The sequence below is a fragment of the Astatotilapia calliptera genome, chromosome 22, assembly GCF_900246225.1.
Source record: "Astatotilapia calliptera chromosome 22, fAstCal1.2, whole genome shotgun sequence".
NCBI classification, from domain to species: Eukaryota; Metazoa; Chordata; class Actinopteri; order Cichliformes; family Cichlidae; genus Astatotilapia; species Astatotilapia calliptera.
In genome coordinates, this window is record NC_039322.1 from 2,124,825 (window position 1) to 2,145,176 (window position 20,352).

Genomic DNA, 20,352 nt, shown 5'->3' on the forward strand with positions numbered 1-20,352 from the left:
ATTTCTTAAAAACACCAAAAGCACCGTTGTAGGTGCAGTTTGATATAGTATCATAGAAAGAGGCAGGATGAAATTCTATCTTTGTACTAATCAGAATCATTATTGACCTGCCTTGGGCACATCAGAGGATCAGAGCCCAAACCAACATTTTATGTCTCACCTCTTTGAATTTCTGCATTTTAAAATGATTATTATTGTTGTTAACATTTTGTCATTTGTCTTTGGGTAGTATTATTATTAGCTGGAGGCACTTATGACGTGTTGTCTCCCAACAGATAATCCATCTACACTGAGAGTAGGAATAAAGGAGAAAATTAAAGAAACCAGCTGCATATTCCAGTTAGTTACTACGAAATCTGATGGATTGTCTTGACTTGCCTCAAGCTATTTGGGAACCATTGCTGTTATAATAATAATACAAATACCACTGGTATTATAATCTTGTGTAATATGATGACTCACCATGGCATTCTGTGGGTTTGTCGGTTTCCAACTTCTGGGTGAAGTGGATATTTGTAGTGATGTGAATGATTCAGCAAAGCTAAGCTGACAAAGATGAGTGTAGCTAATCCTTTTTCATTGCAGCCAAATTGAGGTGAATAGAATGGGCTCGTGTTCAGCTCCATGTCTTACATTTGAATCTACGACTCTGTGGGGCTATGTGAGCAAACAGCATCTTTACTGTCCGTGCTCGTCTCCTTCATCTTTGTTAGCTTGTTAATTAAATCAGAAATTCTTACAAAAGATTGTTCACTGAGAAAAAGGAGAATAAAATGAATATCGCGAAGCTTAACGATGCTATTCTGCAGAGCTTCGATTTTGTGTCGGCAGCACTGGACTGCGGTAAAATAAAAGCAGTCAACAGGCCTGTCTGCTTTCTCCTGCATGAGCTGAAGTCATGCATCGTGTCTTTGTATCTGCTTTTGTAGTTCAGGTGACAGTAATGAGCTACAATGCATCCTTACAAGCAACTCATTCAGCTTCATTAATCGTTTACTGAAGGTTTAAGATGATGTTTTTCAGTTAAGAGCGTTACCATAGAGATGGATAAGTCTTATCAGAAGACAGTCACGTGACTGTTATGGAAGGAATTAAATACGTGCTGTTCTGAAATACTTTGACGTTCCTTCCAAAATGTTTCATCCCAAGCTCCTTAGACTTGTTGCAATAAGTTGCAGTCGATCATCTAATATCTGGGAGGGGATGTGTTGCAACACTGACGTTTGATTAAGGCACCATTCATGCTTTAATAAGCACGACTTACCCACTCTGTGTTAAATCATTATGAAGGCCGACTGCGTGGCTCCAAATTAAAGCAATAAAATAACAATGGGCAGCATTTCTCTTAATTCACTTTTAGTGCCAGTACATTTTCTTATTCTGCGTCCAAGCTCAATAACAATGTCACATAAACTGTGATTAATCCGCTGCCCTGTGTGCTTGTTAATGGGCAGCTTTGTAAACATCTCCAAACTTTCCTGGGACTCTTCAGCTCCAGTCGTGAGCAGAATGAATGGAGCGGCAGATTAAATGATGGAGCTTTTACAAACAGCTCTAAATATAAAACTGCAATTAGTTCATGATAAACACACTGCTCATGTTTATGCAGACCCTACAAATATATACTCAGTATAGGTTAAACTACTTCCATTCTCATGCCATGCTTTTGACTTTTTTAAAAAACTAAACAGCCAACAAGCCCGTGCTGCGGATGCACCACTGGGTCATTTCGAATCACCGAAAAAAAATTTTAAACTCCTTTTTTGGGTTTATGTGTGGACGAGGAATGCAGAGTTCGTCACGCAATGTTAAAGGTATGTGCCTTTTTCCACGTCACGCTGTGCGCCACGTTATTGTTTACAGGAGATGAATTGCAGAATGGCAGAGAGTCAGATTAAAAGTATTTTGTCTCTATCTGCAGGTTTTGCACGTTTACACAAGCAGTTACCGTCCCTCTATTTACAAAGGCAGAGGCCTAATTATTTTACATGTAGTTGTTTTTTTTCCCTGTGTAATAATATTCAACATTGCTATCAATACATTTTTCAAAAAATGCCTCTGTGTGCAAAATGGGTTTAAAAACACAAATCGTGGCAGGATCAGCCTGATGTTATTTGTATCCCGCTGTAACTTTACTGTATAAAGAGCTAACATCTCCAAAATGTCAGGAGTAGTTAGTCATTACAAGAAGTGTTTGTGAACTAAAAATCAAGAATGTGGGATGCTGTTTGTCTGTGATTTTAACAGCCCAGCGCTGCTCCCGACGAAAGGGAAAAGCAGTTATGCAGGGGGACCTACCTCGGCACTTGTGCAGGTGAAGCCAAAGGGCAGATTTGCTTCACCATATTTTCTAGTCTTTGGCTTAGAATGAAGTTGGTTTGGAAACATTCAGCGATGCTTCATCTCCTGCTTTGCGTTTTTGTGGGCGCCCATGCTAGCAGTGTCCAAGCGTTGTTTAGTTTTTTCCCTTTTCATACCGCGCCCCCCCTGCAATGGCTCTGCGCCCTCCTTAGGGGGCGGGCCCCACACTTTGGGAAGGTCTGGGTTAGTGTGACTGAAAAATGTGCCTCTGAATAAACTGGCTGCTCCTTGGATTAAAATTTTAAGCCATCGGCAAACATATAAATCGTGTCTTATCTAATAGCTGCAAGAAAAATAAATCAGGAAAAGTGCTAAAACATTTGAGTTTGTGTGTTTTTATGGTTAAAAATTCGCCCATTGTCACTTGTCAAACGGTACAATAGATGTTTAGCTTCACTGATCATTTGAGGAGAAAATTGAGTAGATGGCTTCCCAACAACCACCAGCGCGAGCTGTTTGAAAGACATTACTGATCTAGTCTCATGTTTTTACTCCAAATGTCCTAAATGATAAAAACAATTCTTTTCAGAGAACACGGAGTACATGATCAGTGTGTCTGTGTGCAACATATCAGCCATTAAGAATCTGCACTGATAGCAGAGGCTAATGAAAATCTGTATTACAGTGAGGTTATGGTAATATGCTAACTTATAATATGCTAACAGCTAACTTACTGCACAAACATAAACCGACTCCAGTGTGTTGAGATACTTTAGTTACTGTCACAGGATTGTTGACAAGATGTTCCTCACATAGTGTTTGATTATTTGACGGCATCATTTTTGTCGTTAATTGTCAAAGTTCATGGATGTTTTCAGGGGAGGGCTGCGAACTGTGCAAACCCTTGCCTTGCAACATGATTCTGTGCTGAGACATACTTGATGCAATAAGTCCTGCAGACAGTGGAAATGGACAGACTGGGAGGGGAAGCCAACAAAAATCTCTCCATGATGAGCCAGGCTAGTCCAAAACAAGCAGGCGAGGGAAAACTGCAAAAGGAAATTACTAAAATGAGGAAATTGTAACAACAACAACAGATTGTTATATATCATATATTGCTCAGTAATAGCATGCCTATGAATCTGTGTAAGAGAAGATGGGAAATGAAGGCTCAAGAGAATGAAAAAGGAATGAAAGAGGGAGTAAAAACATAGAAAACTGTAAGGAAATATTCTTTAACAATATCCATGGAGCAAAGAAACGGGCTGTAGTTATTTGTTGGAAGTATTTATTGCTCTTGATATCGGAACAGTTAATCAATCCTGACAAATATTCCCCTGGACAAGGAAACACTGTCTGTGCTTTCCTGTCATCTTACTCTGAATATTATAATTGTTTCTGGGAAATGATTGCACTCCACTGATTACTTTGAGTCTGATAAAAGGTATAGTTGGAAGCTGGCAAAGATATTTGATGTGGAGGAAACAGCTGGCTTCCTGGCAGACTCCCTGAATGGATAAATGGGAAGATGTTTTAATGTAATGTGCTTTCCAGGGAATAACTCTTCAGAGGGTGAGTTGAGGATATCCTGACAGGCTTCAGCGCTCTATTTGTTTTGGTTGATGTCCTAAAAGAAACATAATCGCAGGGGTTGCTCTCACTCTGTGTGTAGGCATGTGCGTGACAAGCGTCGTGAGGATAAATAGTTTTGAGATATGGTAAATGGTAAATGGCCTGCATTTGTATAGCGCTTTTCTAGTCCATAGGACCCCAAAGCGCTTCACACTACATTCAGTCATTCACCCATTCACACACACATTCACACACTGGCGATGGCAAGCTACATTGTAGCCACAGCTGCCCTGGGGCGCACTGACAGAGGCGAGGCTGCCGGACACTGGCGCCACCGGGCCCTCTGACCACCACCAGTAGGCGCCCAGTCACACACACCGCTTCAGCTCATGTGTCTTGGAATGACAAAATATTATTCTTCGTCAGCCTTTTGCTTGTGAGTCATATTGTTTTGACGTCTTATAACGATTATGTTTGAGTTTCTGTTTTCTGTAGCTCCGCCTGAAGCTGTGTTTTTAGTCTGTCAGCAGGATTATGTAAAAACAAACAATCTGACATTTTTCAAACATATATGCACATAGTTACATACAGTTGATTTTATTTAGAAAGGCCTACCTACCTACCTTTATCAATACACCATAATATAGTAATTGTAACATCCATTTTCTTGTATTGATGGGTGTTGTCTTGGTCATGGATCCCCAGACCTCCCTCCCCAGCCTATTTTCAGGGAGGTACTCGGGCATGTACAAGCCAGTTGGGCGTAATCTCTCACGTGTGTTCCAGGTATGTACTGAGCCCTTCTCCCAATTGAACATCCCAGAAACACCTCACCTAGGAGGAATCTTTAGTTCGTCACATGCATGAACCAGTATCAGTATCAGTTGTGGTTGGATGCCTTTCCCAATGACGGAGCTCATTACTATTCACAGAATGTGTTGAGAACAACCTGAAATGTTTTCAGTTTTATTAGAAATAGTGTACTTCCTGACTGAAAAGTTTCATCTTCCCAAAAAATAGAGAGTCTGTCCTTTGCTTCCTGGAATTCATGTCATCTGTGGATGACACTTTAACCAGTATACAGTAGCGTTAAAAAATGTTGGGTCCATCCGATTCACAGATGTCCTAAGAGGACAGAAACAAGAAGACGGATGAAATGCAAAATGAAACAAGGAAATTCTTGAATTATCTAATTTCAGGAAGAGCCCAAGGGGAGATACTTATCTAGTTTCAAACTTATTTTGCTATCCTGACTGTAAATGTTTAACCAACCACGAGGATGGATACAAAAGCAGACACTATGCATAGGATTTCAAAGTCTTTAACTAATTAATTGAAGAAAAGAAAGGCAGGCAAAAATGAGACACTAGGAGAGTTTCACAGGGGCCGGTATGGGCTCAAAATGTGGTCATAAATATTTTGTACTTGTAAAAAAGATTTGTGTGTGGACTTAGAAAAAAAACCCCTGCAAGTTACAAGTACGGATTTTGACCCTATTTTTCTTCCTTTCATCTGATTGGTCAATGTCATGTCAATCACAAATGTAACAATCCAGTCAGAGAACAGATGGGTTTGGCTGTCGAGGGGCGCTTTTTTTGAACTGCAGGTCTTTGAAGGGAATAAATGCCCTTTTACATGCCAAACCACGAAGGAAAACAGTCTGTGGTCGTCCGAGTTTGGTGATTTTTGTGTCACAGGACTACGTGTTTAATACAGGGACTTCCACAGCCTTTTCAACAGCGCTGTGATGGCGGGCAGTGTTTTGGAAATGACAGTCTTCATTACAAAGCTTTCTTCGTTATGAATTAGCATACATGTTTTTATTGAACATTTGAAGAACCAGCAAAAAAAACAAACTCTTGTAGAGGACATAAAGTCAGAGATAGAAAAGACAAGGAGCATCTAGTACAGGTAGAACTGCTGCAAAAACCCACAGAGCCCAGCAGCCAGCAACAAATTCTGGATCCTTTGCTTTTAGTTAGCAGTTAGCATTAGCAGCACATCCTGCGTCCGATGTGAAAGGACCTTTATGCTGCGCACTGTGACTCACAGCAATGGTCCTGGGTCAGCCCTGACTTTGTGTTAAATTAATCCTAAAGTAATAATGGTATTTCTAACCACTAACATACCACAACTTTATCCTTTCAACAGCTACTGAAAGTTAGGGGACCTAGCTGCTATCGGATATTTCTATAGCGATCCTCCAGCTTCAAACTGTATCACCCTTCAAGGACCTGCAGTTCAAAAAAGCGCCCCTCCGACAGCCAAACCCATCTGTTCTCTGATTGGAGTCCACACACAAATCTTTTTTACACATACAAATCTTTTTTACAAGTACAAAATATTTATGACCACATTTTGAGCCCATAGGCCGGTTCTTCTGTAACAGGAGAGAGAAGAGTTAGTCTTGGCACTGCTTTTATAGAGAGGTGTGTGATCGGAGATGGGGGGTTTGGCTTACTTGGTCTACAGGTGAGTGAAGCAGCTGAGCGGAGGGAATGCTCTGTAGGAGTTGGTGAGCAGACAGTCGGTGGAAGGAGTGGAGGGCAGGCAGGGGAGTTCTGTTCTCTTCTTAAAAAGAGTTGTTTGAAAATTCCAAGTGATTGAACAGGAGTGCATGGAAGTGGAGCTAGTGGCAAAGAAGGTCCAGGTAGGTACGCTACCAGTCAAAAGTTTGGACACACCTTTTCATTGGGTTTTCTTGACTTCTGGCACTCCATCATTACACGTCCTGGAGGTGTGTTTGGAGTCATTGTCCTGTTGAAAAACAAATGAATGCAAAGTGGATGGCATGTCGCTGCAGGATGCTGTGGTAGCCATGGTTCAGTGTGCCTTCAGTTTTGAATAAATCCCCAACAGTGTCACCAGCAAAGCAGCCCCACACCATCACACCTCCTCCTCTATGCTTCACGGTGGGAATCATGTATGTAGAGACCATCTGTTCACTTTTTGTCTTTTTCAGACAAATCTCTTCTGCTTGTTGCTTTTCCTTAGTCGTAGTTTCTTTGCAGCTATTTGAGCTTTTCAGCTCCTCTAAACAGCTGATGTAGAGAAGTGTCTGCTACTGGAACTCTTTGTGGGCTCTGACCTGAGGTGTGATTTCTGAGGCTAATTACTTGGATTAATTTATCCTCAGCAGCAGAGGTCTTCAAATCTTCATTTGCTGGGGCGGTCCTCATGGGAGCGAGTTTTGTCGCTTGATGGTTTTTGTGACTGCACTTGGGGAGACATACAAAGTTTTAGCAATTTTCTGGACGGACTGACCATCAGTTTTTAAAGTAATAATGGTCAGAGGATTGACGTGGGGTTGTTTCATGTTGTCAGTGAGGAGCAGAGACACTGAAGGCAGCAGTGAGCCACCAGGGGAGTGTCTGTGTCCCAGGCTGAATGAACAGTGTATTTGTGTGTGGCAAATAAAAGGGCCGCTGCCCAAATCGACCATTACGGAGCGACTGGTCCTCAAATCAAGTCTTCAAATTTCAACAATTTCGATTTTATAAACAGATTTGTATGTTCTCTATATTTAACATTATGAACCCTTCGCACCACTTTCTTCTAAGTATAAAAGTTTTATATAAGTCGCAGCACAACAACTAGAAAATTAGTGAGAAATCTAAAATACGCATTGCCTTATAATCCAGTATATCTCTGACATTACCCAAAATATAAATATTTTTAACCATCTTTTTTCTAACATGTTCAATATGAGATTTCCATGTTAATTTATCCTCCAATACTACGCCCAAAAAAAACGGAGTTCAGTAACTCTCACATCCACTCACATCCTGGGCCATCTGATCTCAGGAATTCGCATGATAAGGTGGGGCCAGGTTTCACAATGAGCTCACCCGAAACTCTGGCTGATTGGGACCCACGCCCAGTTTCACACCTTGGCTCAGGCGATTAGAGGATCATCAGGGGGTCCTTTTGTCCCTCTGTGGGGGGAAACTCCCACTGGGTTTATATCTGGGACTCTCCACCATTTGACCTTAGAACTGAAGAAGCTTCTCGGATGAGAGGTGAAACGTCTTCAAGCAACTTAAAGAAGTCCAGACACTTTTCTTTGCAAGCTCCTTTGACTACGATGACCTGGATGACTGAGAACCTTCACAGACATACTTAACCAGTTCAAAGTGATTCCTCTCACCCCATAATTCAGCTTAGAAATCAAAATAAAATGTTGCAGCGTATCAAAAGCTGTTTTTTGATTCAACAAATACCCCTGTTGTATATTTATTTTTGTCTGTTGCAAATGAAATGTTGTCAGTAGTAGTCATCAATGTTAATGCCATTGATCTGTTTTTCCGAAAGATCACTGATATGGCATTAGTCATACTCCCAGCATTATACAATCTAAATTTCACATTATTTCCATCAGTTGATGCATCTTGCATTTTATTGTCAATGTTATCATCAACAAAGTGTAGTGGTTAGAGGTTGCTGGTTTGATTCCATTGTTGATGTTTTGTATATTATGTTGTGAACATAAGAACGATCTTAAAATTACTTCCAGCAAGTTTTACGTACGGTTGTCCTGGGACAACATGTTTGGTACTGAAAGCTTCTGGATTGCTTTTCAACTCCATGTTAAGCAGCAGAACCACCGGTTATTGAACCAGAACAATTTTTGAAGTAGATTCATTCTCACACCAGTTTGGCGTATAAAGTACGGAGTGTCAGACCTGTCTAATGCCATAACCCAGAAAATCGGGCCGCTGAAGCCAAATGACAAGTTGTGTGTTAGATCAACTGTGTAAACACATCTGGTCTGTTCTGTGTTCACCAGCAATCCATGTGTGTCTATGAGCTGTGGGTTAATCTTGGAGGCTGTAGCCAATCAGGCTGGTACAGGCTCAGAGTACAGAGCCAATATTTCATCTGCAAAACTAAGTAAATGTGGGTTCAGAAAGGAAACGATATGAAACTTTGCAATACTGGATTTCTCCTAAATCCAATACCTACCTACCTCACAAGAGCTAATTAAGATATAAAAACAACCACAAAAGACCTTATGACCTTGTATAATTTCTGGTTACTGGCATTTTGACTACAAACTTTACAGGAACCAACAACTCAGGCTGTGAGCAAATATTGATATTAAAAAAAATTCAGAGTCATGTTCAGATTAGAAGCTTAAAACGTGTCATTTCTAGACAGCTGGTGATTCAGAGGTTTAGCATTACTGGTGTCACAATCTAGCTCTGAGGAAAGTCACATTCACCAGCTGTAAATCTGTCACGCATAATAACTGCAATATTGGGATCAGTGTGCAGCTCTGTGTCATGTGTCTTATGACCTTGTTAAAATTGTCAGTTTGAGGAAGCATGAAAAGGTGTTTGAAAATTTTTTTTATTGCTTGATATTGAGATTCCTGTTAATTCTGCAAAGTACTGACATTGAGTCAACAAAATGGCAACGAGTAAACCAAACTGTCAGCAGGGCAGGTGCTGACATGTGTTTCTGCTCTCCCATGAACAATGGTGTGCTGGCTTTGAAGCGTAGTTATGTGGTCAGTATTTTAACTTGTTTTAGGGATTTCATTTTGTCTCACATAATCTTCGATCTTGGTAAAATTAAATCATGCAGAACCAACACAATCTAGCTTTAGTTTCAAATTACTGAAACATAAATTTAGAGAAAACAACTCAATGGGTTCTAAATGTTTAGACGTTTTTAAAGTGTACTTCTCTGCTAAAGAGGGTTTTTACTGCACCTTGGATATTCAACAATGAGTTTCATAGTTTTCCATGTTGCTTACACCAAAGCGGCCACAGAAATAGTAGGACATTCTTGCTGTTTGATATGAGAAAGGTTTATGGACATGTGTAATATTTAATATACGTTCTGGCTGGTAAAATTTCACAACATTAATATATACAGAGGCAGAGATACAGCGTGGTGGGATTTTTTTTTTTTTTTTTTTTTTAGCTATGTGAAACTTCAGCAAGCCCCAACAAAAAGGCGGATCCATCCAGTTCACAGATGTCTCAACCGGAAAAACAGGAAAAGGGATGAAATGTAAACTAAATAAAGTACAGGGTCAAAGGTTGCACAAACTGAAATGTTAGTCCTGAATAAAAATAATGAGAAGCAAGGCAGTGTGCAGAGGTTACAATTCAATTCAATTCAATTCAATTTTATTTATATAGCGCCAAATCACAACAAAAGTCGCCTCAAGGCGCTTCATAGATACAGAGAAAAACCCAACAATCATATGACCCCCTATGAGCAAGCACTTTGGCGACAGTGGGAAGGAAAAACTCCCTTTTAACAGGAAGAAACCTCCGGCAGAACCAGGCTCAGGGAGGGGCGGCCATCTGCTGCGACCGGTTGGGGTGAGAGAAGGAAGACAGGATAAAAGACATGCTGTGGAAGAGAGCCAGAGATTAATAACAGATATGATTCAATGCAGAGAGGTCTGTTAATACATAGTGAGTGAGAAAGGTGACTGGAAAGGAAAAACTCAATGCATCATGGGAATCCCCCGGCAGCCTACGTCTATTGCAGCATAACTAAGGGAGGATTCAGGGTCACCTGGTCCAGCCCTAACTATATGCTTTAGAAAAAAGGAAAGTTTGAAGCCTGATCTTGAAAGTAGAGATAGTGTCTGTCTCCTGAATCCAAACTGGAAGCTGGTTCCACAGAAGAGGGGCCTGAAAACTGAAGGCTCTGCCTCCCATTCTACTTTTAAATACTCTAGGAACAACAAGTAGGCCTGCAGAGCGAGAGCGAAGTGCTCTAATAGGGTGATATGGTACTACAAGGTCATTAAGATAAGGTGGGGCCTGATTATTTAAGACCTTGTATGTGAGGAGCAGGATTTTGAATTCAATTCTGGATTTAACAGGAAGCCAATGAAGGGAAGCCAAAACAGGAGAAATATGCTCTCTCTTTCTAGTCCCTGTCAGGACTCTTGCTGCAGCATTTTGGATTAGCTGAAGGCTTTTCAGTGAGTTTACGTTTATATTATATTTCAGATCCTAGAAATAACTACGTCTCATGTTTCCCTGTGTGGCAAACAGGATGAGGACCCAAACGCAGGACTCGGAACACGGAAAAGTAGACTGAAAACGGCGGCTTTATTTGCTGGAAAAATTCTACACCGGATACAAGAAAATGAAACCGGAAAGTAGAAACAGTGCTGTCAGCGTTGATCTCGTTATAATGGATGGCGTCAACGCGTTAATGAGCTAACCACACGAACGCATTGACACCGTCCAGCCCCACGCATGGGGTGATCCACGGTTAATGGAGATTTGCTGTGTTTGCTGTCATTTTAACGAGATTAATGCTGACAGCACTACTAGAAACATGAAAACTAGTGAACTAAACTGGGATTGAGAACTAGGAAAATACTACGAGTATGGAGGAAACACACACAGCACTGAGGAGGTTTGATGGTTAACAACGTGACGCCAAACAGGGCAAGACTAAAGGACTAAAATACACAGGCAGGAAACAGGTGCAAACACAGCTGGGACTAATGTCCACATAGCACACAAGACTATGAAAGTAAAACGGGAAACAAAGACGTCGTTCTTCTTTACTGTAAATCACTTGAAAAAGTCACACTGCAATTGCACAACTTGTGTGGTGAAATGTTTTCAATTACTGTGGAAAATATTAGAAAAAAATGAATGCATGATGGTATCGGCTGCTGAATCACAGCCTTTGTTTCTGCAGAGCGCCGAGGATGAATCGAAGTGGGTCGAAGACATGCTGAAGCTCCACACAGCCCGAGTACGAGATGTGGAGATCCTTACGGGCCTGGACCTCTACAGATCCACAAACCTCACATACACCAACACCCTAATTCTCAAAACCTACCTGGAGACCTTTGAGAGGGATGAGTAGGAGCCAGAGACAGAGATGATCATATAGGATGTAACCCTTTGTAAAATGTCTGCATTTTTATTGCATGCTCTTTGGAAAGACAACATAATGCTGTTCCACTGCTGAAGAACCGCCCAAGAAGTGCTTGGAAAGGGAACACATATTTGAAAATTACAAGAATGTTTGTTATGACAGGAATATTACAGTACTCATTCTAAAGCACACATCAAGAACCACACCAGTGTTTTATGTCTGTGCCTAAAAGAGATTTCTCCTTCACATTTCTACTGCCATATGCACTGCATGCTATGAGATTTAATATGTAAAGTTACATGTGTTTAGTCATTTAGAAAAATCCATTCTTGGTGGTCTTCGATCATGGAAGATAATCATTGTGAACTGACACAGTGAGAAGTTTTCATTGCAAACTGTAAGAAAATAGATTTAAAAAAAAAGATCAAAGTGGTTAAAAAATGACGTGGAAAATGAGAACATATCAACCAGGCTTTAATTTCTTCAATCTTGTAGTTTGACCTGTTCACAGCAGCCAGTATAACAGGTGGAATCACAAACTTTTAAAATCAACATACTCCCAAATTAGTCACTGAGTCTGTAAACTCATCAAAAGGTTGATCAAGATTAAGACACTTCTATAGGTCCAGAACTCTTGGCCTTCAGCTGAAGGCACGTCTGCACTGGCTTAACTTTACTTCCTGTTTCATACTGCCTGTGCCACTAACTATAAGACTATGATTATGGGCAGAGTTTTCCCAAATGGAAAAAAAGTGAACACATATTTTTTCTTATCTTTTAATTTCTGAAAATGTAGCACTTCTTTTTTTACAAAACCCAACTTTCTCCCTTTGTCCCTAAACCACTTGATGGTGATCCAGCAGATGCTAAGAGTTTAACACCAGCAAATGTGCAAATTTGCTGGTGTTTAGTTTCTTGATTGCATGATGATTTAACCAACAGTTGTGTGACAGGTAATCCAACAGGCCTAACCGACCATAGTCCTGCACCTACAGTGAAAAACTGTCGTTGTGATTTCATAAGCACCTGCTTGTTATCTCTTTAGCTAACTCTGTCAAAAGGTGTGAATTTTTCTACAATTTATCATATTTATAATAACTTTGCCACTCGTCCATCCTGCTAGCCATCGCTTCTCCGATTCTGTACAGTGTCCTGGGCAGCTGAAGCTGAAACCAAGCAATCATTGGGTGAAAGGTGGTGTACACCCTATATAGGTTTCCAATCCTCCACAGCTCTTACATCTGAGACATGCATTCACATTCACACCTTTGGGAGGAAACCGGAGTACCTGCAGGGAGCTCATGCCAGCACAAGGACAGCATGCCAATTCCAGTCTTTTCTTGCTTTTCCCGTTCTAACAATGTACTCACAATCACAACAAAGGAGTGTGGTTTGGAACATGTCCAGTTTAATTAAAAGTTTAAAGAACTTAATGTCACCACCTCTTTTAGAAAATTTAAAGAGAAATGAATGCATTCATCTCAGTCCAAATGATTACTATTTTGCAAACTGAATGCAGACATTAGGTGTGCAAAGAGGCTGCTGTAAAACCACGTGTCTCTGCAATACAGTGTAATATAGCCGAGATACTGAAAACACAAATTAAAATGAATATCGTTTGACCTTCACTTTGATTTTGAGCCAACTGAGTTACAACATGATAGCTTAAAATGAGACCTAACCTCGAAACCATGGAAGTGTCCTTTAGTTCTGTTTAAACGGTGGAGAGGCGACACTGATGTCATCTGTCTGACGTTATCTCTTTATCCAAATTCAACTTTGCTTCCACGCCTTTATTCCTACACCGATAAGCCAGAACCTGCATTTTTTTCACGTTTGACATTTTGTAACATTAGCCCAGTGTTACCATACCTAACTACTCGTGACTGCGTAGCCATAGTCATGGTAATAAGTAAAAGGATCAATAAAAAGTCAGTTAATAGACCTGTCAAGATGTGTATGAAGCCATGTTTATTCTTGTAGCCTTTCAAATAAAATCTGTAGAGTAGTGGAAACGTTCACTGAGTTGTTTTTTATTGTGTTGTTCTCTGCAACCACTGGACTGGCAGATGATGATAATAATAATAACAATGGATTGGATTTATATAGCGCTTTTCAAGGCACCCAAAGCGCATGACAATGCCACTATTCATTCACTCTCACATTCACACACTGGTGGAGGCAGCTACGGTTGTAGCCACAGCTGCCCTGGGGCAGACTGACAGAAGCGAGGCTGCCATATCGCGCCATCGGCCCCTCTGGCCAACACCAGTTCAGGTTTTCATGATGACTCCTGGAAACCTGAGAAGTTTTGTTCTTAAGAAAGCATCAAGGTTTCTGTGATGGCTCAACTTCAACTTTATTTTGCAAACAGATTTCCTTGTAATTTATTGCTCATGCTTCATGTTAGCCAATCAGTGTGCCCTCATTAATTATGTTTTACATGCACCTTTGTCCCCTAAATGATTAGAGCTGGGTCACATTACCTATGAAGAGCCCAGGCGTTCTTTCACCTGGGTGACTCAGCTGGAGGTGATCGGGCCCCAGCTTGTGTCCAAGCAGTGCACTACACCACGGTTCCCTTTTCTTGATCCACAGCCATCTGGAAGCTTTCCACTCCTGCAACCCTCTGATGCCAACAACTGTAAGTGTGTGGTACGGAGACCGACCCAGGAACCTCCTGTAGCCCATCTCAAGGGTTCATAGCAGATCCTCCACCCGTCAGAATTCTACAAGCTGCTGATATTTTGCCACCTTTAGCTCATGGGTGTCCTCAAAATGGTTCTCCGAGGGGGATTGCGAGTTCAAAGGTCAACAAGCCTGTAAAGCCTGTACAGGTCTTCAGCTAGTTCAGAGGTTTAAATCAGTATCTGGTAAATCTGGCGTTTGGCCTGTTGATTCCCTGTAGAGATCGCATCAGCTACTGTGTTCAAGACCTCGGTGGTGCCATATATTTCTCCCCTCTACCAGGGCTTTAGGGGAGCAACTCAAAATATGTGCTCACTCCAAAGCCTCCAAAGCCTGCCACATCTGTTCAGTCTTCACAGCAACACCTGCAGAGGAAACTCCAATGTCTGCTGAGGCTCCAAAAAGTAGCACCTCCCTGGTTCTGATGACCTTGAACTCCTCCGTTAGGCTGGTGAAGGGAATAACTTGTAGCTCCATTAACAGTAGAATCAGTTTGAGGTTCTCAGGGTTGGTGTATAAAGTGTGTACCTCTTACAACAGAGACAAGGGTTTACATCCAGCTTCCCATCTGCGGATACACCACAGGCACTTTGATTAGAGTCAGGAATGAGTCAAGAACTTTGTGTCTCTTGTCACGGTGAGTCTGCAGTAGCTTCAGTCATATTAATATGATTGTGTTTACTTTACATTTCTTACATTTTATTGCATGACTGGATATTTGTTTTTAATATAATAGCCGGTGTGAGTGTTTGGCTCATGGTTGGCACATAATTGGCACACAGCTTCTTTCTCTCTTTGCTTAAGTGGCTCAGTGGTATGCTTTTCTTAGCAGAATGACAGTCTTGTTTTCTGCTAGAAGGAGTTTTTCACAGGTTACATAACCTGCATAATCATGCAGCTTATGTAACATCATTTAGATCACACTAGGTGTGTTTATGCATCTGCAGTAACCCCAGCCAGCTGGCTCCCTTCTCACATCACTCGTGAACAAGACCCCGAGATACTTAAACTCCTCCACTTGGGGCAGGGTCGCGTCCCTGACCTGGAGTGGGCACTCCGGGTCGCCTTCGGGTCAGGGAACGGGTCCTGACTGTCATCTGTGCTTATGCGCCGAGCGGCAGTTCAGGGTACCCAGCCTTCTTGCAGTCCCTGAGTGGGGCACTGGAGGACGCTCCTCCTGGGGACTCTGTCGTCCTACTGGGAGACTTCACTGCTCACGTGGGCAACGACAGTGAGACGCTACATCCAGATGAACAGAATAAACTTTGGGGGATACACACGATAATGTTTCATCTCCTTAATGCACGTGTAGTGTCTCTTCATTTTTCCCAACTAGCATTCTTGGAAATTACGCATTGTTCTATGTTAGGACACAGGTCAGCTGTTTTCTACTACCATACATTTGTAGGGTGGGCATGGGCAGTGTGAGGACCCAGGAGCGGACACAGATGTGGAGACAGCGCTGAACTTGAAACAAAAAGCGAGCCTTTATTTTGGCTGGATTAAAGGTGGCAAACAAAGCAGAAAGCTATGAATAGCTGACTATGATGAGTCTGTGCTGGAAAATGAAATAACTATAAAACGAATACATGAATGAGCAACATGAACATGACCAGCACGCCTGAAACCAGACACAACATGAACCCAAACACTGGGTTGCATGACCCAGACCATGACAATATTCAAGTGGTAACACGAGTCAGTCCCAGTTAAATATGAAATATGAGCTAATATGCTACTTAAAGCGAAAACGATAGCAAATCTCACAAAAGTGAGTAAGTTGAAGCTGGACTCCCTTAGGGTGGTGTCGGGAGGATGTTATCCAAGATAAGAACAATGCAGGATAACACCTCCTACCCACTCCATGACCTGCTTGCCAGTCACAGGAGAACGTTTAGTGAGAAACTGAGATTTCTCATGATGCACCACGGAACAGGACATGACGGCTGCCCCGTACTCCTCCATCGAAAGCACAGAACACACTGAAATAGTTACAACAGCCTGGCTTCTGCTCAATCAACAGCCTCCACAGGCTGATGACCTGTTACAGTTAGAGTCAAATGTGAGTCATACATATTTAATCTGTAATATTCTTGATATTTATGATTGATATTAGAGCTATTTGTAATATGTTGGAAATCTCACCTTCTTCTATGGGTGGGACCATTTTGATGCTTCAGTCTGTTTATTTCTCGCTACAGATAAGGTTATTCTACTGATCTTCATGTTTCTCTACACTGTAAACCAGAGAGATGACGCACATAAAACCCCCTCTGGACATCAGCCGAGTCCTGTTATCACACTGCATCATAGTTTCATGAGTGATTTATAATCAGGGGCACTTATGTAGAAATGCTTCTCAGTTAGGTTGACTCCTTTTCTGTAATATCCCGGCTCTCCTTGGACAGAGTTATATGTCATTTACAGGTTTTTGTTTTTTTCAAACACCTCTCTAATGGCACGATCTGATATCGTCGCGTTGGTGTTGATCCTGGAACAACAGATCATCCATAATGCATGTCAGAAGTTGGCACCAACACTTTTGTTTCACACTGAAAATGAAACATAAAAAATCTAAATGAAATTCCTGCCCCGAGAACTATAATGACCTGAGACGTTTGGCACCACAAAAGAAGAATATTGTTAAAGCAAGACTGTGTGAAAGAATTTCCTTTTCCTTTGATTAGAGATCATTTCAATGGTAATGCGTCTCATTATATTTGACCTTTCTGCAGAAGCCTCGTGTGTTCTTTTGTCACTAGTTTAACTGGTTTTAGATTTCAACGAAAGAGCTTTGGTTTTATTTTAAAGGCCTTAAAAGGCAAAGGTTATGCACTGTTAGAAATGGGAAGACATCCTATATGACAATGTTCGGATCGGAAATGTTTACTTTGTGAAAATTACTTCACAAAAAATAAAAGTTTCAAGGTTTGCGTGCGCTCAGGTACGTGCTTTGATAAAACTGTCGGCGAAATGTGAGTCAGCATTTCACATCATCACAAACGTCTTTAAAAGTCCATTAACAGCTGTAGTTGTAAAAGTAGTAATTAATTTTAATTCAATAAACCAATAAATTGTTTCAAGCTGTTATCAATCATTGATAACAAGAGAAATCAAAAGGCCTGACACTGAAGGTTTGCATCTCGATTCTGATCTTTACTCCGTGGCTTTATCTTTGTACCTCGCAGGCACTCCAGTAAGTTTTAAAATGTGAGCAAAGGAGCAGCAGCTGTGGCTCCACAAAGGAAAAACGCATGAACACGAGGTTATCTTTTTATTCTGACAATCATTTGCTTGCCCAGTTCTTGTACTTGGTCCAGAGGTCATTGCAAAGATATCTTTCTTTTATCCGCATAAAGTAACGTGCGTCTCTTTGTGTACGTCTGCCGGACGTCTCTCTGTCTCCGTGCAGTAAGAGACATATTCGAGTAGCTATGGATTGGATAAGCGAAGCAAAGAGAAACAAGAAGAAGATCATAGTGAGTACAGATTTTTGTTTTAATTATGTGGTAACTGGAGAATTTAACGAGACACATTGAAGGCCTTTGTGTCATTTTTACTCAAAATGTAAATGAAAGTTTATGATAATGAATTCTTACCAATGGCTGGAATGACACCAGCGAGCAGGCCTCCGATCAGCCTGATTTTAAACGTGTGCTCTGCTCTATGTCAACATTTAAACATTTCCAAAGCTTGCATTAAACAGGCATCTACCTAAAAACCTGTCACAACTTCATACGTGACTAACTGAACAATAACAAGCAGTTGTTCCTATCACACATGTTTGTCGAGAAGATTACAACAATTTCCAGACATTTGCGCGCACGTATCGTCTGGGAAAGCGTTGAATGGGCGATTATGAGATCCAGCTGTTCACCTGATGATAAACACCCCTGTGTAAAGTCAGCGTGAAATAATGAATACAAGTCTGATTGATGGTAATTATTCCAACAATCAGTCCAGAAGCCATAGTCTGTAAAACTGCACGTCTCCTCAATTTAATGTTATAAACTGGTTGCTCTAAGGCACTGACTAAATGCAGCTGATAAGAGCACCTATAAAATAAACTGCTACTTTTCCGTCATAAAGAAGAAACTGCAGTGGCATCTTGTAAGTAGAAGGTAATAAAAAAACACCACAGTGAACTGCAGCTGTATAAGTTTCTGTTGCACTCTCGTTTCTGTCATTAAGCCCTTTGCTGCTTATTTTACAACTCGTTTGGCAACAACAAACTGGAGAACGTGTTTCCACTCACCGATAGAGCCTGACCGTTCTGTGCTTTTGGTTGTGTTTGACTTCATAAGAAAGGATTTGTTGCTAGGTTCGCTTCATGTTTGCATTTGTGTCGCACAGATTGGTGTCTTGGCTGTGTCGATTGTGACTCTAATCCTTGGCCTTGGACTCGGTCTCGGACTGGATTTGCAGAGATGTCAAAACCAAGGTACATTCACAAACAGCCACACACACAAACACGCAAACGTGTCTCTGCAGGCTCAGAAACTTCAAACACTTATATACAACAAATACTTTCTTAATAAATTGCATTATTTTCCCATATGGCTTCATCGTCATGACTCGGGTGAGCGTATGCTGACGATTTAGGTTCATTTAGAACCGTCAGAGTGAGTCAGGCACCAAATCAGCATCTCATGTCAGAGAGAATTAACTTCCTCCACTCATTTTAAAAACGTCATTTAAAAAGGAGAATGTCCTCCTACAAATGTTTTCCTGGGATTTCTATTCCTCACAATTCATTAAGTTGTTATTTTTTCCTGTTTAAAGTTCATTTTTACCACTGAAGACCTGGCGGTGACTTATTTTGTGTCTTTTCCACAAATCTCAATTACTTAAAGGTCAAGTGAACATTTATTAAAGGGTGGAGCAACTTTGACATTTATGAAGCGCCTTGAGGCGACTTTTGTTGTGATTTGGCGCTATATAAATAAAATTGAATTGAATAGTACCTGATTGTACTTCTAACGGTCGAATAAGCTTTAGAAACGAAGATGAAAGATGAACTGAAGTGTTCACCTGTCAACAAACATTCTGGTCTGAATGTTGAAATGCTGAAAGCTTTACAGACAGAAATGCTGAAGCCTAAAGACTAATGTCAGTCATGTTACACTCGGTTCTGTGCCTTTGTCAGAGAAGGTGCTCTCCATTAAAAGCACCAGGCTGTTTCCTCAGGGTCAGAGTTTTAGTCTGTACATTGTAACACTTCTTTTCCGAATGACTTGGCTGCCGGGAAATGTTACCGGTGGTGAATCCAGCCAATATTCTTTTTCACCTGCACAAAAAGATTTTTGGTTACATAACAGAATAAGCAGGGGAGCAGGGGCACTGCTGTTTTTAAGCCTGTAGAAACCAGAAACCTAGAAATGTCTCTAGGAGCTCAAACCATCTAGCAGCCGACCAGAAACAGCATCATAGATCCGGGCCTGGAAACACATACACAGCCTTTTATAAGCACTGGAGGATGCATTAGTGTTCCAAAAGTGATCATAATTCACAATAAACAATGCAAGAGTATCAAATGAACCACACAGGTTGATAGGACTGTGGTTGTTTTGTATTAAATGTGCATTGTTGCATACCAGCATGGCTAAAATCCAAGAACACAGCCAAAATACTCAAATAGTTTCACTGGACGCTTCCCCTACCCTGCAGAGAGCAGCACTATTTCCATTTGTCATGTGCGGGAAGTTTTTGTCTTGATGTCTAATAGAAATCACATTTAGTGTCACAAGTAAACTGTACAGCTGACAATGTGACACATGAGTATATCTCATCTCATATCTCACCTGATGTCAATTTCCAAATCCCACAGAAATGCAGAAAAAAGCAAAAGCTTCGCAAAAAAACAAAGGTCTAAAGAAAAACAGTAGGCCAAATCCATGACCAATCTGGTGCATGTGACTGTTTCAC

The 20,352-nt window shown here is 41.1% G+C and overlaps 2 protein-coding genes across 2 annotated transcripts in view; both read left to right on the forward strand.

Moving 5' to 3' along the window:
* Window positions 1–13,760, forward strand: part of enpp2l (ectonucleotide pyrophosphatase/phosphodiesterase 2-like) — a 32,475-nt gene extending 18,715 nt beyond the window's left edge. Inside the window, exon 25 of the mRNA XM_026155618.1 lies at window positions 11,557–13,760. Coding sequence (XP_026011403.1) covers window positions 11,557–11,727 — 171 coding nt within the window. The 3' untranslated portion in view covers window positions 11,728–13,760. The remainder of the gene's footprint in view (window positions 1–11,556) is intronic.
* A 4,027-nt stretch (window positions 13,761–17,787) lies between these two features.
* LOC113015011 (venom phosphodiesterase 1) overlaps window positions 17,788–20,352 on the forward strand; it is a 42,960-nt gene continuing 40,395 nt past the window's right edge. Inside the window, exons 1-2 of the mRNA XM_026156901.1 lie at window positions 17,788–17,906; window positions 18,781–18,868. Of these exons, the coding sequence (XP_026012686.1) occupies window positions 17,862–17,906; window positions 18,781–18,868 (133 nt within the window). The 5' untranslated portion in view covers window positions 17,788–17,861. The remainder of the gene's footprint in view (window positions 17,907–18,780; window positions 18,869–20,352) is intronic.